At 45.4% G+C, this 24836-nt stretch overlaps 1 protein-coding gene across 10 annotated transcripts in view; it reads left to right on the top strand.

Annotated features, from left to right (window-relative positions):
* Positions 1-23360, top strand: part of Smarca2 (SWI/SNF related, matrix associated, actin dependent regulator of chromatin, subfamily a, member 2) — a 162202-nt gene extending 138842 nt beyond the window's left edge. For 7 of the 10 annotated variants that reach the window (XM_040746049.1, XM_040746062.1, XM_040746064.1 and 4 more), the window contains 6 exons: positions 6591-6683; positions 15875-15980; positions 16430-16531; positions 18835-18967; positions 21163-21305; positions 22373-23360. In XM_040746049.1, the coding sequence (XP_040601983.1) occupies positions 6591-6683; positions 15875-15980; positions 16430-16531; positions 18835-18967; positions 21163-21305; positions 22373-22408 (613 nt within the window). In that variant the 3' untranslated portion in view covers positions 22409-23360. The remainder of the gene's footprint in view (positions 1-6590; positions 6684-15874; positions 15981-16429; positions 16532-18834; positions 18968-21162; positions 21306-22372) is intronic. The other 3 variants (XM_040746082.1, XM_040746087.1, XM_040746078.1) reach the window with 2 other exon arrangements.
* Positions 23361-24836: the final 1476 nt, after the last annotated feature.

Raw genomic sequence — 24836 nt, 5'->3', positions numbered from 1 at the left:
GGGTTTTTCCTCGTTTTTTCCTCGTAGCTTTGATATATAGCATGGCAGGCAGGAAGAAGTGGCCAGAAAGATTAAGTAGCATGAGAAGTAGAAGACTTTCCAGCAGGAGTTTTGCTCTTAAGCCTTCCTGACCCATGTGGCATTTTCCAGCAGTGATGGGGACAGGAGGAGAAAGGTCCATTAAAGAACCAGAATTTCTTGTCCCTCTCAACCCATCAAGTCTCGTAGCTCCTGTACTTCTAGTTTCACTATTTTCTTTCTGGAAAGAGGGTACATCCTTTTACCTATTCTAAAGTGGCCACAAAGGGCAGCCCCCATCATCTTGGTTTGAATTAACTGCTCATTGACAATCCAGGAGGGAAACTTGACCCCAGGTCCACTCTTGACCTGGAGTAAACACAATTTTTTTTTGGTCCAAATCGAGAATTAGTAACCTTTAAGTTTCTGTTCACCCCCAGTTTATACCTCATGTCAACTTCTGCTGTGAGGAAATTGCAACAAAGTAGGGAGTGTCGCTCCACAGACCTCACTTTTTTTGCCATGCTGTCAGGAGAGTATAACATCTGTTTCTCCCACCAGATGTGCTTGGGCCTTTGACAGGCCTTTGATGATCACATTGTTGCTGATTCAGCCTGGGTCTGCTGGATCACTGAGAGGGGCTGAGGAAGTCTGTGGAGGTTTAAATGCTGGGCTTTTGAGTAGTGGCTGTTGATTCCCTGGGCTTTAAGCATCTACTGGGTCATCACCTAGTGGGGCTCATGTATCCAGTAGATTGTTTTGTTTGGCTCCATGTTGTTGGGGAGGCAAATTTATGAAGCTTCTGCTTCTTGACATTCCTCACCCCCTTTGGAAAAACTTAAAAATCTGACAGCATTCTGCCCTGCTTTCAGGGTACTCAGAAGAAGAGAAGAAATGGCTGTTCTCTTCACCTGGTGGTCACAGCTGGTCTCAGCTGTCGCCATCCCTACCACCAATATGGAGTCTTACGTTGCCTGTTGATAACAGGCTTTGCATAGTTCATTTACATTGCCTGCTAGCTGCATTTGTGACATCCTGGTATACATGACCACAACAGACTCCCCCAGAGCCCATTCCTAAATACAGACCTATGTGAACAGAACTCATTTTTTTTTCTGGGAAAAACAGAGCCCAGGGCTCACAGCACATGCTCCTTGAGCCTCAGTTGCCTCCATTTAAATCTTGACTCTGCTGTCACTTAGCTGGGGGACACTTTAGCTCCCCTGATCCCCAGTTTCCCGGGGCACACAGTAGAACAAAATTCCTCCTCCCCCAGCCTGTAGCATTTATTATTGTCCTGGGTGGTTAATATAACCCCAGATTCCTTGAATAGTTTAGCGATTAATAGTCAAACTTTCAGACTGTGTACAGTTCATCAGGCAGGTGAAGGGACCTCTGAGCACTGTGAAAAAAGTGTCCTTGCTGATAGCGGTTTCCATGGTTTTAGTTCCAGAAACGGAAAATGCAGTTTCACTGGAACTGACTATCAAACATGTCTTTAGCCGTACTGTAGGCAAAGGGTATCTAAATGTTTAGGCATGTGGATAGTCTGTGGTCCTTTCTCTTTTCCTGGCTCGATTTATTTATTTGCTTATTTAGTTCTTCCAAAGTGCCAACCTAAGATTCATTTCGTTGGCTCCTGCATTTGTAGGTGCTTTCTGGAGATCATGGGCTACATTTCCCACCACTGCATGTCCCATGTATATTTCATGTTGGCTAGCCTCTAGAAAAAGCAATCAATGCTATTTATATTTTGTATTTCTCTTACCAAACTTGGTTCTCAAGTAGGAGGTGCTCAAATTAGGAGGGCCCTAATTAGATACAGTGTAGTATTTTTGGTTCCTTTTAGAAAAAATGCTACTGGAAAAAATGTAATCCTTGTTGTGTTGGGGTTTCTCTAGCATTAGAGTCAGTTACTAATACAGTAACTCAGCCCACCTCAAGGAGAAATGCCACCTGTACTAAACTCCGGCTAATGCCCCCCCATTCAGTGTTAAGGTTCTACTTAAGAAATACAGAAGAAGAATTAATTAGGTCTCAAGAGCAGTTGTTTAAAAGTCCTTGTATGATTCTGGGACTGACGTGGCTTGTTATTTCTGTAAAGACTTAAGATAATTTAGTTGTCTATTTATTGCTTTGTATTCTAAAGCACGACTGTTTAAAAATGTGACCCCGAAGAGCCATCAGCTTTGTGTGATTCACAAATGGACGACTGTTGGGTAGCGCAAGGCTGTGGCTAATAGTTCCTATCGTGTTATTTCTCCCAAATAGAAAACGTTTATCTCAAGTCATACTGAAGGTTTTGTTTTGACTTGGTGAGCATACTTTGTCTTCTGCTTGTTTTGAAACCCTCTAACTCCCATCTCACCTCCTATGATACTTAACTGTTTCTTCGGAAAGAATTCCTCCTCCGTTGCACCTGTACATTTAAAATGGCCAAGAGATGCCATGGAGAATAGGTGGAGCTCTTCCAAGTCTCAGGAAACAGCCTCCAGTTAGCGGGATGATGGGTTGATTCCTAGGGACAGCCTTGGAGTTCTGGGCTTTGACTCTGCCTGGTCTAGTCTCCAATGACTCAGATGCAGCAGCACTGGTGACAGAAAGTCCTCCAGCCTGCATATACAGATCCCCATGGGACACAGTTGGGGGGGGGGTTCTTGATGCTTCCTGTAGGACTGCCTTAGATACAGTGCTCCTTTTCCATGTTAAAATCCTGCCCGCTGAGTTTTATTTATTTATTCTACAAACTCTTCAGAGATAATCCCTGTCTCCTTTCAAGAGTTGTCCTTTTAAAATGATTATAAATTGGCCTACCCAGCCCAGGTTCCTATCCTTCAGGTGGAAACACCCCCCCCCTTTACTTCCTGAGTGACACTTAGACCCCTCCTTAGACATGTTTGAGACATGCACCCAAGAGTTCCTCCTGTACTCTGAGAGGATGGGGTAGCTTGCTTGCTTATTCTGGATACCAGAGTCTGTACACATGGCTCCAGAGTGACTTTGTCTTTTTCAGCATCCTTGACATAGAGCCAGCTGATGTGGACAGGCAACACACACACCATACATGTCTTTTCTCTAAAACTGCTAAGTTTAGCCCTGAGCTAAGTAAAGGTTACTATTCAACCGTTATATACTGAGTTTCCTAGCTCAGTGAGCTTTATCTTAAAGTGTTTGTTCTCGTCATTAGTGTGTTACTATTTTTTATTCTTCAAACAAGTATTTCCTTGTCTTACTGAGGTTTTTGTTTGTTTGTTTGTTTGTTTTTGGCCTAACATGTGACATAAACTATTGCTGAAATGTTTGTAAAGGAACCAGGACAGGGCTCTGTGACATGCCCTTGCCAGCAGTGCAGGTTGATATGAATATATTGACCAGTAGTCTTTGAAGCTGGTCAAGTGTCATTGAACTCACGTAGCTAAACTTTCATGTCACCCACATTCATCTGTCCCTTCTCAAGGTTATCAAGAAAGACTAAAACCAAATACACCATGTTGGTGGCCTTTCCCATCTATCAACCTAGAAACCCTGCTGAAAAGTGAAATGAGGTTAGCCTGCCTGCCATGGCTTTTTCAAAGACACCCCCTGCTAGTACTTAGTGATGTTATTTATCTTTGCTAAGTAGCCCCCTGGCCTCTGAGCAATTCAGTCTAGATTTTCAAGGGTCAACATGAAGCCTTACAGTCTCAGGTTTCATTTCTCATTTCAAAACAGGGATACTTGCTGCTCTCCAACCTCAGCCTCCATTCCCACTGTCTGTGATTTCCTACATATTGTTAGCGGAAGCAATCTGCACTCTTTCAGGATGTAATTAGTTTGCAGCTGGTCACTTGAACTCTTTTGAAGCACCTTGATATGCTCTTAAAAAAAAAAGAGAGAGAATCAACTCTTCTATCAGGAGCTTCTGCTGTTTTTATTACACCTTTCTTTTCAAATCTGTGTTCTCATCCCCCAAGAATTTGGGAACAGTGGTGTATGGTGTGTACACGTGTTAACCAGCACGATGAGGCTGAGGCACAAGGATATCCACTTTGAGACCAGGCTGGGCAATATAATGAGACCCAGAAACAAAACTAACAATAATGATGACAGAAGGGCAAACCAAAAATATTCTAAGAATCTAGAAGAAGAATATACATTTACACATTGATTCTTTTTTTTTTAACCTTTCTTATTCACTATATACATGATTTGAAGATGAATGGCTTGAAGGTGCATTCCATGAGACCTGCCGTCTGCATAGGGCGTGGACCTTATGGTCTAACTCAGAAGGCGACATGAAGCAGTGGGAAGGGTGGGAGGGAGTTCTGCTTGGCTAGTCTGATCTGAGGCTAGAGTGCTACCACACAGTGCAGGAGGCAAGGCAGGAATGGCAGCTATGTATCTCCTTCTTCCTTGGACATGCATTTCCCCCACCTTTCCAGTTTTAATAAGCCCTTAGTGATCTTATTGATCTACGGTACAGGCCTCCACTTGGTCTGAATTTAGTACTTTTGCATCGGGGAAATCATCTACCCATCCTGGAAATGTTCCCCGGGCTGTTTTTAGTTCCATCGATGGACTGCTCAGTCTAGCCACAGGGTCCTTACCCCAGGCCCCCCTCTGGCCTCCTCTGCTCTGCCCCATGCAGGGAAGACCATGTTTGCTGCTGATGCAGAACAGGGAAGGTGGGGAAGGCAGGGTCAGGAGAGCCTCACTATACCGGAGTGCACTGAGGTTTGGTTTTGCTTTTTGAGGAAAACAGTCATCACAATGACAATTTTCTGAAAAAAGCAAACCAATGAAAAACCAGGCAGTATTTCTTGATATCATCATAACACTTTTGAAAGGATATGGCATGTTCTGAACCAAGTCTTTGTTTAATCACTACATAGACTAGAAAGTATTTTGTAGCATCCCTTATTTAAAGTTGGCTCCCATCACCATTTGTGAAGGCCCACATTTAACCAGCCTGTTTTCCATGGGCCTTGTTTGGACCTGTTGCTTCCTTTCAAACTTTTCTCTCCCAGGGGTGTGCCCGGGTCTTCTATCCAGGGACTGCTCACACCGTGGATCTCACCACAGCTCACACTACAGTGTTACTGCCTTTTGAAACAGACTTACACATCTGCAAACCCAGATCTTGGGCACAGTTTAGCATCCACTGTGGATCATGCTTTTATTTTTTTTTCCCAAGCCAGTCAGCTTCCTGACCTATAACACAATGACTGGAATTTGTTCTGTTAGAATCTCCTTTGTTTAGTACCTGGGCCCTCTGTTAGATTGCAGCCTCTGTTGGTATCCGATCACAGAACTGTGTCTGACTTTCTCTGAATTTTTTTTACAATATATTTTACAAAATTCCCAGATGGTACTCGTCTTTCCTAGGTTCCTCTCCCACTGCTGCTGTCCCAAATATGAAACAATAGACGTCTCCCCCTCCGTACTTCACTTCTAACACCCAGATACAAAGTTCTCTCCCGACACAGAGTCTCCAAGGCAAGCGTCCTCCTGCCTCTTCATATACGGTCTCCATGAGACCCTGGACCCCCTAGCCTGAAACAGCTGCCTCTTGTGTGGGAGGCCAGTTTCTTGTGTCTACTGTCTTGCCTTCTTCCTGAGGCCTGTAGCTAATCGTGTCTTCCTGTTCTGTAAGAGCGTCTAGACTTTTGGCCTTGGGAAAGTAGGTTTCCATGTTCTGAACCTAGCAACCTAGCAACCTTACAGTTCTGTTTTCTATCATGGCCTTTTCTGTTCTCACTTGGGCTTTAGGTATTCTGGTTACTGCTGTGTATTTCGGGTTTTGCATGCACTTTCATACCCCACTGTGTGGTATATTCTGACCCTGCCCAGTTGCCTACTGCTGTGGGTGAAGCAAGCAGTGTCCGTGCTGCAGTGGGATAGTGTGGGTTTGCCACAGGAGACAGCTGGTTTGATCTAGAGACTAATCTGATGGGATGGAGGACTTCCCACAGTGTCATCCACCTGATTACCCTTCCTCTGCCACCACACAGAAGATCACCTATGTATCAGTGCCCAAAATTCTCAGATAACCCTCAGATAGTGGCTCAACTTCATTCACAGTCAAGAGCATTGTCCAGTGATCGGTTGAAAACAAGAGATCAGGAAAGGAGTATCTAGGTTGTGACCAGAATCCTGGCTGTTTCATGGAATCCGTTCATGTGGTGGGTGCTGTGACAAAACCACCTTATCTAGTTCATAGTCAGGAGTTGTCTTGGTAAGTATAATCCTTATTGTACAAATGAGAAGCCAAACAAGACTAACACACCCTGAACATGGCTTCTCTTTCTCCACTGCTTTTGGAACTACAAATGGGACACCACATGTGGATGGAAATGGAATAGGGCAATAGGGAGACGCAGAAAGGGCCCTAGGATGCTAGAAAGCTATGCTCCAACCCCCATCACTTTGGAGAAATATGTATCATTGGAGAACGATACCTTGTGTGATCTGCTCAACCAGGCTGACTCCCAGTGAAATTAAGTGCTCCAGGTCACCCAGCCTGAGAGGAAGGAGCTGGGCTGGGAGGAGGACCCAGGTCTTCTGACTCTAGTGTTCTTTTTACTCTGCCACAGGTGTAACGTGGAGAAGGTGCCCTGTAATTCTCAGTTGGAAATAGAAGGAAACAGGTCAGGACCTGCCTTGTATCCCCATGTCTCTAAACACAGGTATCCTTTGGTACAGAAGGCAAGTCGATGCATAGACTTGGTCTTTGGAAACAATTGATCTAGTCACCACTCCCCTGCCCCCAGTCACCTCTCCTTGGAACGGGGTTGCAGGCACACATACTCTTAAATACCTGCCATGCTTTTGAGGTTGCTGTGTGGTGTGCTCACCTCCAAGAGCCCACCTGCACATGCATGTCTTACTAAGGTGGCAGGAATCATCTGGAAGCCTGCCCATCCTGCAGCACCTCAGAGGTGGGTCTCTGCCTCCTCTGTCCCCTTTGGCCCCTCATCCTGGCGTGTGTCCGATGGACCTTGTAACTCTGGGCTGCCTAGGTGTGGCAGCTTAACTCCCAAGCACTCAAGGAGACCTGATGTGTGTGGCATGAAGTTGAGTGCATGTTCATACCGCTGTGCATCCTGGACTTGATGGCAGTTGGCATGGGGGTTGGAGGGGAAGGTGCTTCTTGCATTTACTCCTGAGTGTGTGCTGGGCTGGATTTCAGAGTGTGACCTTTGAGCCTCCCGTCACGGTGAGTCCTAAGCTTCCTTGGCCAGACTGTCTAACTTTCATGTGCCTCTGCATCAGCTGGCTGGAGCTCAGAAGTGCTCTTTTCCTAGTTTTCGATGGTGTTGCTGATGGGAGACGTGGCACACAGTTAAGACTTATGGGTACATTTAGTGTGATTTTTTTCCTCTCTTCCAATCAAGCTGTCTTATTCAGATTATCACTGTAGTGCTTTGCCTCCTGCCTTACAGTTTTGTCAGATGACCCAGTGATGTTGTCTGCACCCTAACCCCCACCCAATCAATGCAGGATCTAACCTAGGGCCAAGAGGAAGAGACCTGTGGTTGTAGCCTGTATTTCAGAAGGGACAGGTCCTGATCTGTGGCCTTTTAAAATAAGTACTAAAACACATGTCTAGAGAGATGAATGTGGGACCCGGTTGGTTCTCAGCAAGCAGTGTCTAGTCCTAGAAAGCACTGATGCCACAGCACCCGGCGAGCACTGCCAGTTATGCTCTGTTCTAGCCTCAGGAGAAAGGAAGGACTCAGGAGGCCTTGAACCCACACTGCGTCCATAAGATTGGGCTTTTTTCATAATAAGGTGACTTGAGTGTAAGGACAAAGTGGGGGGTTAATTGTCTGAGTTCCTTTTCCCTTTGCTCCTCCATCAGAGCAGTCACGTGACCATGAAAAAGTGGATTAATGACTTTAAAGGCTACTGCTAACCACTGATGTCATGCCTGGGCTTTCTGAGGGTAGCGCATATAACCTTATGCAGTTAGGACCTAGATAAATCCATTTTCACCAACTCCACATCTAAGTGGCCATTTCCAGAGGTTAGAAGAGGCTCAGCTGGCTTGCTTCCGTGGGGGGGTCTTTGGAGTTGGTGTACTCCCATACTGTCCATTGTGCTTCCTTGTCCCTTAAGGCTAAGCTGATTGTGTGGCATTTGGAATTGTGTTGTGATACATTAACCCTTCTTTAGATCAGTTGCTCAAAAATCCTTTCCGTTCAAAAGCCCAAGGTTTTCCGTGTTGGTCTTTGTGTAAGTATTGAAAATGGGGGAGGGGGAAGAGAAGGAGAAGTAAAATAGATTGCCTTACAGCACTGCTAGAAGAATCTATGCCAACAAGTAGTACGGACTCCTGGTGTGAGTGGGCTGGAGGGGCGGTGAGGGTAGGAACGCATCCCCTCCGTTTGGCTTGTGGGTAGCACCAGGATAGGGCTGGAGTGAGCTTGAGGGGTTTCAGTGTGCAAACCAAAGTACTCAGTAGTGAGGGCACGAGCAGCTATGGAAGGAGGTGTGGGTAGGTAAGCAGACTGCTTCTAGAGACCACGTGTCCCTATGCAGCTAGACTTCCCTGTGGAAAGAAAGAGCAGCGGGCCCTGTGGGAAGCAGCTGGGCCGGCCTGGAAAGCTGTGTGTGAACTCCAAAGCAAAGAACTTGAGTGTGGTCTTGAAGAGCTCCAAGGCAGCGCCCGAGTCCTGGCAGTTGACTGGCGGGTGTCCCATGTTGAGGACGCTCGGGCTCTTGCCAAGAGGGTGCAGTGTTCAGTGTGTGCTGTGTGCTGTGGGCGGTGGGATGGATGCTGTCCACAGAAGGACCTGGCTATGCTGTAACACAAAGGAGAGCCAAGAGAGGGTTATAGGCCATGTCGCATGTTCATGCTAGGGTAGCAGTTTGATAACGTGATGAAATGTGGCGTGAATGTGGCATGTTGGGGGGGGTGTTGAGTTAGAGTGAGGTACAGGGGTGTTTCTAGGTGAAGGGGGAGACACCATTCTGATAAGGGGTGGTACTGGGGAGGATGATGGCAGAATACACACTCAGAACGTCTGATAGACTTCAGCAGACTGGCTCTGAGTTCTGCTTCCTGCGTAGTAAGTTCTGTGCCATTTATAGGAATGTAGGTGACAGGAAAATGGGCATACACGTGGCAGCATGTATACACACTTCTGTGTGTGTGTGTGTGTGTGAGTGTGTGTGTGTGTTAACCCAGCCCCACAGACTCCACAACAGGACACTTAAGTCCTCTCTGTGGCTGTTAACAGCCCTTAATGTCATGATTATATCATTAGTATTGACTGATCTTTCAGAACCAGCCAACAAATTCTTTTAGACAAAACCTATTTTTAGCAGCCTTGGCATTAGGCGTTCTGCATTTCTTTAAATGGAGGAGGAAGGCTGCTAGAATGGCTGTCGTGCCCAGACATCTTTGCTTTTAGAGGCTTCAGTTGGATTCCAGAAGAATTACCATGAAACAGCACCACAATTGCTAGGTGGATGCATTTAGACAAAATTCAAGTTCTAGGTGCTGAAAAGTTCCTCATACCCTGCCAGCTCCTTTGGTCCTCACACAGTGCTGCCAGTTTGTCCTGTGGACTGGCTAGTGAGGTCATAGCTTGGTGTTTAGTCTGAGAAAATGTCTCCTAGAGCAGGACTTCCAACTCTCGTCTCCTAGGTCTCTTAGAGATACACAGTCCAGCTACAGAACTGGGGTGGGAGGTATTGCTGTGACCTGTGACGTCACCAGTCTAATTTTCTTTAGCCCAGTGTTTCCCAAACTCATTTGTTCAGTGACTTCTCTTTCCAGGAATCACTGTTAATGGCCCTATAAGTTGGTGTGGTCTGGCGTACTCTGAGCACTGCTGAGTTAGAGCATTGATACTTCATTTAGAAGATGTGCAAGTAAATGTGGGGTTCTGGTGTCTTACCTCACCCTCGTCACAAATACCACTGATGCAAGTGTTGCTGGGACAGACTGCTGTGACTCCTAGTGATGTGATTCTTAAAGGTACCCACATACAGAAGGTGGGTGAACAAAGACAGTCCATTTGCTTCCTGAGGCATAGAAGTTTCCTGGTTGTGCTTTGATTTGTTATTAGTAAATGTGGTACAAGCTAGGGTCATCTGAGAAGAGGGAACCTTGATTGAGGAAATGCCTCCATAAAATAGGCTAGTAAGCAGGCCTTTGATCCCAGCACTTGGGAGGCAGAGGCAGGCGGATCCCTGTGAGTTGAGGCTAGCCTGGTCTACAGAGAGAGTGCCAGGAGAGGCTGCAAAGCTACACAGAGAAATCCGGTCTCAAAAAAAAAAAATGGCTTGTCAGAAAGCCTGTGGGACATTTTCTTGATTGATGTGGGCATGTCCAGCTTGCTGTCAGTGGTGCCACCCCTGGCCAGGTGGTCCTGAGTTGTATAAGAAAGCAGGCTGAGCTGGGCAGTGGCGGCATACTCCTCTAATCCCAGCACTCAGGAGACAGAGACAGACAGACCTCTAAGTTTGAGGCCAGCCTGGTCTACAGAGTGAGTTCTAGGACAGCCAGGACACAGAGAAACCCGGACTCAAAAAACAAACAAAACGAAACATGGTCTCTGTTTCAGTAACTGCTCTTAGTGATGGACAGCAACCTTAGAGGTGTATGTAAGATGAAATAAGCCCTTTGCTTCCCAACTTGCGTTTGGCCATGGTGTTCTAGCACAGCAACAGAAAGCAAAAGAAAACAGAAGGCCTCCCCTAGCTTCCAACATTCCTCTGGCCCTACAGGCCCTTTCTTCCTTGAAGGCTCCAGGCCAGTACCTACATGAATGACCCCTCAGGAAGTGAAGGAACCCCCCCACACACACACTGGAAATAGCAGAATGTGTCCTTTTATAGAGATGATGCTGTCTTCAAATTTGATTCCATGAACATCTTCATTAAGAAATGGATTGATAATGAAGATAGCAGATATTGAATCGGTTTTATATGCATGAACCCTTTTGTGTTCATTGGGCGGATCTATCTCATTCCAAAGTTTACCAAAATGGCTACAGCAGGAAATGGCCCTCAGAGACCTGCTACGATCCACACATTTAAACCAAGTAGCATCTGAGCCTTGGGCTCCTCAGATAGAGAAGCACTAGATTTTGTTTGTTTCTAGAAGGTTTGTGTCAAAAATCAACCAATTCAACCAAAAGTTTTAAAGCATGTTTACCATACAGAAGCAAAGACATTGTACAGATCAAAGGGCAGAATACTGAGAAGGTAAGAGTCAGTCATCCTTATATTTTGAAAGGATGGCATCTCAGATTTCCTGTGAAAGTAACAGGAACTGACAGGCTAGGGAGGTGGCAGGCCAGACAGAGGGAGGTGAGAATTCATACCTTTTCTTGGTATTATGAAATGTCAAGTGAGAAAAAAATGTGTAGGAAACTAGATGGCCTCTGTCAGTTTTCTAAAAGTCAAGTGATAGGTGGTAAATCTACTAGAAATGTCTCAAGATAACTGTCAAGAAAATACAAGAGCCAGACATGGTTGTCCATGCCTGTAATTCTAGTACCCAGGAGGCTGATGCAGGAGGATTGAAAGCTGAGGGCCATCAAAAATATAAAGTAAGGAAAGAAAATACTTGCAAGTGTATGTCCTTTTCCAAGTGTCTCTGGCTGTGGTAGATACTGTTAGTGCAATCGATTCTTATGGTTGCAGTATCTCAGGTAAAGTTGTCATGTAATTATTCTGTTTATTCATACTTTTTATTGGTCAAATTTAAAGGATAGAAATCAAAGCTGCCCGTGTAACAATGTCATTTTGTTAGGGGCAATAAAATGTGATTCTTGACCTCCAGCACACTTTTGGACAAGGTATCGCAAGCAAAGCGTTGAGTCACTTTGTGGGTGACCTGCTTCAGAGTTGCATTGGATCATAAATCTTGTTGCAGAGTATGTTTCTCTGAATACAATCTTGTCCCATATCTTCTCTGAGCTCTTTCTTCTATGCTTATTTTGAAACTTTTAGGACAGACTGCACTGAGAAGTTTATAGCCTCTGGGTGTTTTCTTGGTTTGTTTTAATTCCATAACCAATACCTTTCCCCCATTCTTTTAATCCACACAACTTTAGACTCCTTAGCATCTCATCACTGGCCTTTCTGTGATGGTTAAATATCCTGGGCTGTTTGACTTAAATTATTTTAAGTTATCCTACCATGCCCATCTTAAGCATCTTTTTTTTTTCATCTTGAGCATCTTAATCTTTTTTGCATTTACCTATGCTCATGTTGATTTACAATTATTTTGTGTGTACATGCTGTGGCACCAATGTGGAAGCCAGAGGACATCTCGTGGGAATTGACTCTCTCCTTCTACTGTTTGGGCCTGGATGTACATCACTTGGCTTGGTGGTATGTGCGGGTACTGCCGAGCCATCTCTGTCACCCCTCAACGTCTTTATCTTTGTTTCGGTCCCAAGGAGGCAATAATAACTAGAACAGCGCCAGGGTACCACTGTTCCTGGACTGGGTAAAGTCAGGTGGCAATGCTGAGCGAGGGCCTGGCTTCCTCACCAACACAGCCCCCTTCCTGATAGCTGAGGAAGGTGGTGAAGATATCTGTATTCTCCCTTGATGTATAGGGCAGTTTTAACAACTCCCCACCCAGCTACTAGAAACAAAAGAACATCCCATACTGATTGTATGGCACCAGAGCCTGGGAGATCAGAGCCAGGGGTCAATCATGGGGTCAGTGAGAGTGAGACCCAGACAGGAGAGCTCACTAGTGACTGTGGCGGGCATGCTCATGGCTCCTGATTAATACCTGGCTGGAATTCTGGGGTCCCTTAAATCAGGGAACAACTGTGATCCTGAGGAAGTTTATCAGTAGTGTATATGAAGCTTCCCCAGCAAGCTGGGGAGAAAGCAACATTTCTCACCTCCTGCCATGATGTCATTCTAGTTCCTAGGTTTTCTTCCCAAATTACTTCCTATGTAGGATACCCTCAGAACTGCAGTAATTTCCCAGTGCCATCCCTCTAATGCCAAGTGGGTGATCTGAATCATAACTTCATTCTTCAGGTCACATGAGAGCCCCAGCTGCCCAAGCCTAGATCTCCCGTTCCTGGGCTGCCACCACAGCCATTGCCCTGGAAGGGATGACGAGGGAAGACTGAACTATAAAACATGTTGGCATCCTGTGGGAAGGAGAGAAGATTCTGAGAAGGGAGGTTCAGAAAGTTAAATGCAAGTAATATTAAGGTGACAGGCCCCCACTTTTACGGAGAATGAGCCTTGATTGTGGGAGGGTTATAAAGTATTTGAAGGGGGATGGATTTCAACCAGAATTAGCAATACCTGTAATCCTAGGCAGAAGGACTGCCATGGGTGTGGGTGTCCTTGGGCTGTCTTACCACCTCTAGCACCAGATATAAGAAACCAGTCACTGGAGATAGGGTGGGAGGCTGGTGGGAGGTGCGGGAGGAGGGGAGGGAGAGGGAACTGGGATTGACATGTGAAGCAGGCTCTTTTCTAAAAAAAAATGTAATTAAAAAAAAGGGAAGAAACCAGTCACACACATAAGAATGACCCAAAGAAAAAGAGACTGTTCTGCTGGATAGAGAAGCTGTTAGTGAAACATCTGGGGCACGCACCCACACCCTGGAGGGCTGGGTCACAAGAAAGGTGTGCATAGGAAGGTGGAAGCCTCTTGGTGGCTGGACGACAACTTCCTTGTCCCCATCGTCCTTGTGCTTCATTCTCTATTTTGGACAGGGGTACAGAAAAAGCAGGAAGGGGTGTCTAGTCCAACGGGGCTCTACTTTTTAAGTAAAATAAGATACATTTGTTCTCGTTTTATAGTTCCGACACCAACTCTGGGGGCATTCAGTTCTCTTATGAACATGGCTGACTCTGGACTTCTCTCCCTAGTGGACCTAGGGCCTGCAGGTCTGACAGGACAAAGAAGGCAGGCGCAGGTGACCTTTGTGACTTTGCGCTCTCAGAGTTCTAGTGTATTCTTGGGTCTAGTCCATGGTGTTTAATTCTTACTTCCCAGGTGCACAGGTGAAACCAGGAGTCTGTCCATCACCAGCGTGCAGAGCACAGATGTGCTTGTAACCTGTCAATAGAAAAATGACACCATCTGTTGGGGATGTAGAAAATGACACTGAAGATGTCACTGAGGGTCAGTTTTATTAAAGCCAGGACTACAGAAAGGTCTGGTGTGTGGACTGATGCCAGGTTTTGAAAAATGTTTATTTTAAAGAAAACACTCATAAAATTAGTGTGTGTGTGTGTGTGTGAGAGAGAGAGAGAGAGAGAGAGAGAGAGAGAGAGAGAGAGAGAGAGAGAGAGAGAGAGAGAGAGAGAGAGAGAGAGAGACGGGGCAGGGCTTCTTTTTGGTGCCATGCAGATATTCTTTTTAAAACAGGTAAAATATGGGTTATGAGTTTATACATTCCAAAACAGTAGAAAAATACAGGCCTGTGTTGGAATTGATTGTACACAAGAAAGTATGCTATAGCCTGCTGGGGGATGGAGGGGTAAGAGAACACCTTGGTTCTCACCACAGTAATCTAAGAATCTAATTTCCTAGCCTTCACTAGTCGTGTTTTTAAACCCTTTGTGTTTGTTCCCGATGCTGTATTCATGAGGCCCCTCTATGCATAAACAATAAAACAAAATAGTGACCCTCTATGGCCGAAAAACTTGCCCATCCTTTGACTGAGTATTGGCGGTTAATTTATGCAGGCCCCTTTGCACTTCAGCTTTTCCCCCACTGGTTGCTAGGCAACCACTTGAGTTACTGCGCATGCCTCTTTTATGATAACTGTCATTATGATTATTTTTTAATTATACAACTGGGACTGTGGATTAAAACAGCATATTGCCTCTCACGCCTTGCCACTGCCTCTGAGCGTTCCCAAACACTGCTGCAGTCACCTTCCAAAATTTGCATGCCAGGGGTTTATGATTATCTTTTGATGTTTCTGGCGTCACAAAGGAACTGGAGATGCCATCAAAAGGGCAGCGAGATTTTTGTGGAAAATGACTAGACCATCTATCATAAGCTGTTATTGATTTAGAGAGGCCAAAGCAGGCATTGGGGTCTTGAACCTCAGTTATCCTTCTTTGTGGCTTTAACTGTGCCTGCTCCCAGCCTTAAGTGACATGAAAACCGTCTCGCTCTGCAGCCTGCTCTTCCGAGTGACAGAACGCTAAAGCATTTCTCTCCTGAACCTGCTTTCAATAAACCCACCATGCTTTGGGGGAGGGCACAGCACAGACTCTCGAAACACACAGCGTGCACATTAGCAATTGTTCTTTCTTTTTGCCTGAATTGCCCAATTGCTCCACACACATAAGTGCATTTAGGGGACGTGAAGGGGCTCCTCGGGCCGAGGATAATAGAAGGGACTCATGGCATGTAGAACACTGTAAAAGGAATGAGACAGAGAGGACTGGGGGGGAGCATCCAGCAGCTTTGCATTTGCATGGCTCTGTATATCTTAACATATTTTCTAAATATACAGTGAATTTGAAGACAAAGGAACGTGGGAGCCATGTCTATGTTGCTTTCGTTTTACCAACTCTGATTCATTTAAAATGGAACTTGGGGCTCAATAAGTTATTTTAAATATTTCTGTCATGACAAAAAGAGATTACCTCCTGGCAGGGGAGTCCACAGACTCCTTGCCACACCGAGCGCGCGCGCGTGTGTATGTGTGTGTGTGTGTCACAGAAATGGGCACCTAACTGAGCGTTCATGTGATTTGAAGCTGACCCAAGGGGCAGTGGTGGGCGTTTCCTCCATGTACAGAGCCCCCGCGCCTGTATCCGGGGGACCTCCTTTGCTTTGTGGACAGTCTCTGAAATGACCCTTTCCCCGAGGGGGGCTTTATCGGTTTTGTTTCTGTTTGTCTCCCCCATCCTGCAGTTCAGGGCGACAGCTCAGTGAAGTCTTCATCCAGTTACCTTCCAGGAAAGAATTACCAGAATACTATGAATTAATTAGGAAGCCAGTGGATTTCAAAAAGATAAAGGTAGATACTCTGTTCCCTGTTGTTCTTCGAGTAAACAAAGGAGATGCATGGATGCTCTGGAGTGACTCTAGGTGGAGCTGGGGTAGTGGCCTCCTGGTTGCTAACCACTGACCTGCACTTGCTTGCCCCAGGAGAGGTGGGGATGGGCTGGCCTTGATCCTTCCCACGCATGCTGTTTGATCACTGAAAACTCGGATTATATACATTGCATGTTGCTGAGAACCTTCCTCTCCCTCCATCGCCACTCATTTTCCATTCTGTCTGTGCACCTTCCTCCCTGTCCCTAGGAATACTGCTGGGAGGGTGGTATCGGTTAATGGCACCCCTTGGGGTCCTGCAGTCAACTCAATAAGGCTGAGTGCTATGATGACAAAGGGAAATCTGGGCCTTCTTAAACAAGTAAGGACAGTTACATATTCCTCTTCTGTTTTGTTCAAAATTCCCATCAGGAAAGAATTCGTAATCACAAGTACCGGAGCCTGGGTGACCTGGAGAAAGATGTCATGCTTCTCTGTCACAATGCGCAGACATTCAACTTGGAGGGGTCCCAGGTATGTGTCAAGTTGTCTGAGAAGTGTCTAACCTTAACCATGCTGAGGTTCTCGGAGGTGGAGCATTTAATTTCTACTTTTTGAACCATTGCCTCCACCTCGGCAGAACACCAAAACCCGAAAGGCCTTGTTCTCTGCTGTCAGTGGGAATAAAGGGAGGTTTTTGTAGGATAGCTGGGTGGGCTTCTTCTCACACTTCCTTCAAGGCTCATCTTCTCATTAGAGGAGGAATTCCAGCAAGCCACTGAAGGTAATGCTTAGAAGGCTGGGTACCACCTCTGTGCTTACAGAGACTGTATGCGGTGATAGTTAGCTTCATTTTTCTAACTCTAACTTTACACAAGGAGTTCAAAGTACAATGATTTAAAACAGAACAGGGGGTGCCTCTAATTGTTACTTTTAAAAAAATTCTTTAAGTTCCCTTCTCCACAGTCAGGAAGTCATTGTAAGTAACAGTGAATTTATGAGCATAAGGAGGAGGACATTTTTGCTTTAATTACAACTCAATTCCACTTATGTTTGGTGGGAACTGATTTTTTTTTTCCTATATCTCTTTCTGGCCTGATGCTCCTATATCCAGTAAAAGAGAAGGAACGGGGCAGGTCAAGTCACATAGAGATCCTGTAACATGTTGTTTAGCAGCCACTTTCCCAGCGGGGATTGACAGTGATGCCTCTACGCATCCCTCCACCTTGGCCTCTCGCCTTTGTCCTTTGCAAGCTGGTTTCCCCCTAGCCAGCCCATCCTCACCTGAAATTGCCAGCTCAGATCTCCGGCAGGTTTTCTTTCTCAGAGTCCCATTCCACAGTGTCATCCTTCGTGTTCTCTGCTTGTTGTCACCACTTGCCTCGGGCTGACCTGCCACTTCCTTGACGATGTGGGTCATCTGGACAGCAAAAGAATTTAATCCCAGAGGGCAAAGGCCCATTCCTTTATTCATTGCTTTTGAATGGTGGTCAAAAGACAACATAAACTTTGCCACCTTAACAATGTTTTTTTGAAACAGGGTTTGTCCTGTGTAACTATGGAGCCTGTCCTGGAACTCCCATCTGTAGATCAGGCAGGCCTCAGATTCACAGAGATCCACCTACCTCTGCCTCCCAAGTGCTGGGATTAAAGGCATGTGCCACCACTACCTGGCACCTTAACTATTTTTTAAGGGTGCAGTTCAGTAGTGTTAAGGCTGCTCTCATGGCTATTTAGCAGGTCTCTGGTAGTATTTCATCTCTTAGAAATGACGACGCCCTACACCTTTAACAGTTCTCCCCTACCTCAGTTCCTATAACCACCCTTCTAACTTGTGTGAGTTTGATGTAAGCTGGATCGATCTGTGTCCATCTTTTGGTGATTGGCTTCCTAGGGGTCTTCTGTGTCATTACAGGTGACAGGAGGTCCTTCCTCCAAAAGGCCGAGTTCTAGTCACTGCACCTGCAATGTTTTCTTTAGTCACTGATCTGTCTACGAATCTTTGAGTTCCCTCTGAGCTCTTGGCTATGGTGCATCTCCAGAACATGGACGCATGGAGGAGATTTCTTTCCTCAAGATTCTGCTTCTACTTATTTTGAGTGTATATCCAGAAGTGCTAGTGGTTCTATCTTAATTTCTTGAGGGAAAGGAATGTGTTTAGGTAGACTTCCTGTTTCTCTCAATGGCGATTCCTCACTGCATGGGATGGCGCATGGGACAGTGCACACGCTGCACACAGTATGTTAGGTGATTTTTGGCTGCATTGAAGCTCAGGGACAGGGAACAGTCTTGTAAAGGGTTCCTTTGCCACATCATTTAAGAGAGCCACTTAAATAAGTGTGACTTAACATACTGATTTTGTTGTCAAAGATACTGCCTACTGCACCCAAAGGTCCAAGTTTGGCTCAGTGTGTTTGGTCTTCCTTTGAGTATCTTTGTACCTATATTCAGATTTACTGTTTTGCCTTGGGGGGGTTGGCCTCAGTGTTTAAAGCATTTGCCACCCAAGTATGAGGACCAGTTTAGATTTCCAGAATGTGGGTGGGTTTAGGGGCTAACCTATAATTCTAGCAGATAGAGATCCTGCCTCAATGACTAATCTGAAGAGGGACTGAGGAAGATTCCTGATGTCCACATGCATGACCACACACATACGAACACACACACACACACACACTGTATACATGAGGGAGAAAGCAATAGTGGCATCGTGTGTGCGTGCTTGCACGGATGCGTGCATGTGTGCGGTGCGTGTGTGTTGTCTAAGGAGGTGCATACAACAAATGCGAGTCTTGGGCCTCGGCATATGGTTAACAGTTGATGCTTTAACCGTTTAGATCTATGAAGACTCCATTGTCCTACAGTCAGTATTTAAGAGTGCTCGGCAGAAAATCGCCAAAGAAGAAGAGAGTGAGGAAGAAAGCAATGAAGAGGAGGAGGAAGATGAGGAGGAGGAGTCCGAGTCAGAGGGTAAGGCCCTGCAGCTGGCCCCTCCCACCTATTGGGCTGTTTCCACAGGTACTAAAGGCCACGCACTTGTCCTGTCTCGCCGTTTTCTCAGCTGCTAAAACTGAGCACAGCAGCCACAGAGCTCAGGACTGCCAAGGTTCATTGAGAATACTCTGCCCTTGTTGCCTTTGGATGTGGGAATAACCCTGGTGTGCATGCTACCTGTCACTCCTTAGCACTGAAGCCTGACAGCTACAGGACTTGAGGGTCATAGACTGCTAGTCCCATCACCTATGTATTTAAGAAGTTCCCACAGGGTGCCTGCCGCTTGGCCCAGGACACATTTAGACAGTCATTGATGTTTGAAAATAATTGTCAAACTGATCTTAGCCTGCCCATCACTTTTGGTCTGCATAAAGACATGCTTTCAAAACCATCATTTGGGTATTACTAATTACTTGCTTAGTGTAGGTGACTTGGAAGGTGAAAATGAATGCTACAACTTATAGTATTTTGAGAAGTGTGTTCCAGTTTTATGATATTTTGTAGCATATATTTCCATGTTTTAACAGATCTAAAACATTAAATAATGTATCAAAATGTCTTAATTTTATTGTCCCAATTAGGCTTTTTTCCTTACATTCTTCCCAAGAGACTGAAAGTCTCATCTCACATAGTCTTTCTGCAGTGATCAAATCCCCACCCCCACTGTAATATGTACAGCCAGTCTTGAGATCCACAAACACAGGCTTATGTGGTAGATCCACCTTCTCATGACCTCACCCTCAAATGCTTGGGAGTTGTAGCTATGGGTTACCTCTTCTAGAAGTTCCTTCAGAGCTGTAGCATTCTGTACTCTTCTGAATAAGAGCGGAAATGGCTGCAGTCTTCTTGAACGTGCATTTGACAGCATTAGAATGTGCTATGTGGCTGCCACCCCTGTACCCCCAACAAAGTCTTCCAACATGGCTTGGCAGTGGCTTTGTTTGTTGTAGTGCCCATCACTGGGGGACTGGTTAAGTCCATCATAGAATAAATCATGCATGGGAACATTTCAGATGTCGAAAAGAATTAAGCTACATGTGTGAGATAACACATATTGCTATCTCCTATGTGTAAGTAAAGAGCAAGGTATGGGCAATGGGTGTGTCCGAAGAGCCATGTCATAACTAAATAAAACTTCAAATGTGTCTGTGTGTGCATGAACACACGCACACCTATACATACTTGAATTCTTGATATGATAGTCTGTAGAATTTATTTATGGGTATAAACTATGCTTTTTTTTTTCTGGAGATAATCACTAGAGAGCTATGAAACCTGGTAAAGGAAGAATGTTTGCAGGGTCCTCCCTGCAGGTAGAGCTGGGGGTGGGAGGTCCAGCCGGTCTCTTCCTGGGGGCTGAGCAGGATGGTGAGTGTCGACTCAGACCCTTCCCACATTAGTTACCAGGGAGAAAAAACACACACTGAGTCGGGAGTCTGTCAAAGCAGGATCTCGTTTTATTCCAACAGACAGGAACTTATATAGGGCTGAGGTAGGGGATGGGAAACATAGGATAGGGTAAGGTGACCTGAAGAGTAAGGGCCAATAGTATTCCACCAAGCAGGCAGGTAGCTAGGCAGGGGGCAATCTTGCATCAGGTCTGGCTGAGTCACCCCTACGTGGAGTGACAGTTTAGAGATAGGTCGCCTAACTCTAGCCAGGCTCAGGAACTTGCACTGGGCCTCACATGCGAGCCCTAAAATTAAGTCAGGTTCAAGAGCTTACATTGGGCCTCGCATCCTAGCCTTTCTTAGACCCAACACATGTTGTCATTTTTGATTTCCATTTTGTTCTCGTTCTATATTTTAAAAATGCTACTCAAACTACTAGAATTCTTAAATAGAACAACTTGTACAGTGGAATCATCCTGTTTTACCCTTTGTAAATTTTGTTAATAGTTAATGTAAATATTTTCTATTTGGTCACTGTCCTGTTGAGCCATCAGGAGCCAGGAAAAGGATCCATCCCCTATTCTGAAGTCTTTCTCCCGGTGACTGCATCACTTACATTCCAAATAGAACCATGCTTGCACTCGGAACAGGGATTAACTAGACTGGGTGAACTGGCATGCCGGTGAGGCTCCCCCGGAAGTTAGGCTCGTTATCTCTAGGTGGGATAATAATTTTACTGATTTTAAACCCTCACTGTAATCTCTTTTGTTCCTACTCTAGCAAAATCCGTGAAGGTGAAAATCAAGCTCAATAAAAAAGAAGAGAAAGGCCGGGACACAGGGAAAGGCAAGAAAAGGCCAAACCGAGGCAAAGCCAAACCTGTTGTGAGCGATTTTGACAGCGACGAGGAACAGGATGAGAACGTGAGTGCGCATGCCAGGTCGCCAGCTCCCAGGCTGTCTTGGGGCCCACAAGCCTCCTCACTTAGACGGAGAGGATGTAGTCACACTGAGGATGGGAACAGAGCTGTGAGTCTGAGGCTGTGTGTGTCACTGAGCGGGGAAAGCTCCTCCATCGGTTTCCATTCCCCCTTTCCAATCTTCTCGTGCACGTACGTGCAAATACAGTTTTCTTCATGGCTGGTTAATATTTCATATCTCTCTCACCCAGCTTGCTGTGAGTATATAGCAGATCAGATGAAATAATGGTTAGAGGGAGGAAAAGGGAAAAGGCATTGTGATGTCAGAGTTTTCGGCTGCACTGCCCTGAGATTAAATATCTGGAGGCTTTATTTTATCAGGAAAATTTTAAGGAGCATTTCCTCAAACCAGGCACCTTGCTATCTGGAGAATAATTAATGATTGTATTAGCATCGTCACATGGGTGGGACTTGGGTCCTGGGTACTCTGCTGGTCCCTAGGGAGTGAACGGTTGGAGCTGAGTTCAGAATTCGGGAGCTTCTTAAATCTAGCACTCAGTCTAGCGCTGTTGTCCCTGTTGGTCTGGGAGAACAACAGTCAGAAACTTGGCCAGTCCCCTCCATTAACTCTCTGCTTCCCTGCCAGCCAGCCCCTAACAGTTTTCATTCAGGAAAGACAGTTTTCCATCTTAGCAGACACGTGAATTTAATTTCTTCCTTCAACACTTTGCTACTCTGGCCTGACTGGAAAGTTCTAGAATCAGGTTTACTATATTTTGGTTACATGTAAAACACCACGTTTTTTGAGGTGGCTTACCAGTGAGCAGACATTCAATGCATGCTCTTTTTCTTGTTATGGGACAGTTTTTCCAAAGCTCAGATAAAAATAGAAATGATTAGCCATAAACCTCAGAAACCCAAGAAGCGGACTGCAAGCATGGCTGGCAGGCCTCCCTGGGGGATGGTTGGTCCAGCACGCCCCTTCTCGGCCTAGAGTGCCCCGGCCTCACAGGGTCTGTCTCCCACTGCAGGAGATATGGTGCCTTCACTCTCTTCCTGTTTCCCTTTTAGGAACAGTCAGAGGCAAGTGGCCCTGACGATGAGTGAGCAGCGTGGGCTTGAGCGACCATGGCGGAGCTGAACACTTTCTCCCCCTTTCTCCCTTCTCCCCAGTGAGTTAATTTGCCCTTTGGGCGCTGGGTTATTTCTCCGTCCTCATTGTCATCTAGAGCTAGCTTTAGGATAGTGCCAGACAAACATATGATATCATGGTGTAAAAAAAAACAAAACAAAACATACGTCTACACACACACACACACACACACACACACACACACACACACACACGAATATTTGTAACATATTGTGACCAAATGGGCCTCAAAGATTCAAAGATTAAAAACAACAAAAGCTTTTGATGGAAAAGATGTGGGTGGATAGTATATTTCTACAGGTGGGTCAAATTTGGGAGCAGTTGGATGTGCTTGCTTCCATCATCTGTCCTGATGAGAAGATTTTTATCTTCTACAGCGCTGATGACAGGGAGAAGCCATTAAAAGCCACTGGTTATTTTATTTTTCATCAGGCAATTTTCAAGATTTTCATTTGTTCAGTATTGTTTTCTTGTTTGTTTTTTTTTTTACACTGTGGTACATATAAGCAACTTTACTAGGTGACAAATGTACAGTAGTTAGATATCACCTACATATACATTTTCCACTTTATGCTCATGATCTGAAGAACAAAAAAAAGCTTTTTGACTTGTATAAGATTTATGTCTGCTGTAAACATTGCGGAATTTTTTTTCTTTTGGCTCTTGTTTTATTGACAACACTATTGACTATTACAGTGTCTAGAGTGTCCCGATGGCTTCTTTTGTCCACCTGAGCTCCTGTGTTACCAATGGGTATGGTCTCCTTCTCCCTAAAGTGTACTTAATCTTTGCTTTCTTTGCACAATGTCTTTGGTTGCAAGTCATAAGCCTGAGGCAAATAAAATTCCAGTAATTTCCAAGGATGTGGTGTTGGTACTTTCCTAATAAACTGGTAACTTACCTTGATACTGTCGCTTTTTCTTTTATGAGTCCCAGGGCACTGAAACCGTTGGGCTTGACATGGCAGCTTCCCGCAGAGAGAAGAGGAGGTTATTGTTACACAGATCACATGGGCAGAGGGGACCTCTCCAGAAATGATCTAGGTATACTGTTAAAGGCCAAGGAGACCATTGTCTTCCTAACTAAAAGAGAGGCTGCTGCTGGTCAAGCCACACTGACCCTTGTCAGCTTTGTCTCGTGGTGTAAATTTCATTCATTAGTCAGAAAATCTATAAAGGTAACATTTTTATGTGGAGACTGGTTCAGTGAATGCCCATATACTGTATACCATTCCCACTGAGATTTAGCAATATTTTGCACTCTGCACCCTGTTTTAATAAGCTGTGAGGATGTAAGTAACAGTGTTACATACATAGCACAAATCTAAGAACAGGAGACCATAGTCCCACTGTAATAGGGATTAATGTCTGTTTCCTAATAGTTAACGGACTAGTAGCCATCCTATTTCCCAGATGTCATAAATTTATTTTTTCAATCATATGTCTTTGTAAAGTCCTCAAAAAAAAAATCCCAGAGATTGGCGAGTCCTTTCCCTGGGAACTGCTGGCAGGGACAAATGGGAGTTCCCTGTACTGCTAACAAGCGGGTGAACATTTTTTCTAAGGAGCGGGTGAGGGTGGCTGAGGTTATGCTTGGTGGGATGCCCAATGCTGTATCAGGGCACCGTCTTACGAAACTTCATCTCCTTGTCAGCTCTGGTTTGATTTTTCGGTTACCCTGAGCATCCCACAAGATTGTATTTCTTTTCTTGGTGTGCTTGTAGGATTTACAGAGCCTTCAAAGAAGCAGCCATATTAAGTTTCCTTTCTGAGACGATTTAGTATCAGTGCAGAGAAAACAGCGCCTCTCCCCTCTGCTCTCATGTCTGTATTTTCTGTGCTTGTCTTGGCTTTGGAGGTCCTGCTGGTTAAGCTCTCCAAACCATTGTCTTTTTGGTTCAAACCTTCTCTGTGCTCCACTCCCACTGCTGCTGCATTTGCTGAACTGGTCTCCCCCAAACCATCATGCTCACCCTGCCCAGTACATGAAGCATCCCTCTGTCCACCGTGTCCATCTGTACTTACTACCCACCTGCCAGTCATCACAGGGCATCCCTCTGTCCATCGTGTCCATCTGTACTTACTACCCACCCGCCAGCCATCACAGGGCATCCCTCTGTCCACCGTGTCCATCTGTACTTACTACCCACCGGCCAGCCATCACAGGGCATCCCTCTGTCCACCGTGTCCTTGTGGTGCTTCTGTGCTTATGCAGCTAACAAGATCAAGAGTACCCTAACTCCACATCGTTCACCACTTTAGCTTCTGTTGTAGGCACTGTGTCATCTCATGGTTACACTAAAAGGGTGACTATAATATCGTATTTTTAAGAGGAACCTTGTATTAATATAATTTTTTGAGTTACCTTTCCATTACTACCGCC

Source organism: Mesocricetus auratus, unplaced genomic scaffold, assembly GCF_017639785.1.
Source record: "Mesocricetus auratus isolate SY011 unplaced genomic scaffold, BCM_Maur_2.0 Super-Scaffold_4256, whole genome shotgun sequence".
Taxonomy (NCBI): Eukaryota; Metazoa; Chordata; class Mammalia; order Rodentia; family Cricetidae; genus Mesocricetus; species Mesocricetus auratus.
The sequence above is the reverse complement of the archived record's forward strand: the minus strand, read 5'-3'. Positions and strand labels throughout refer to the sequence as shown.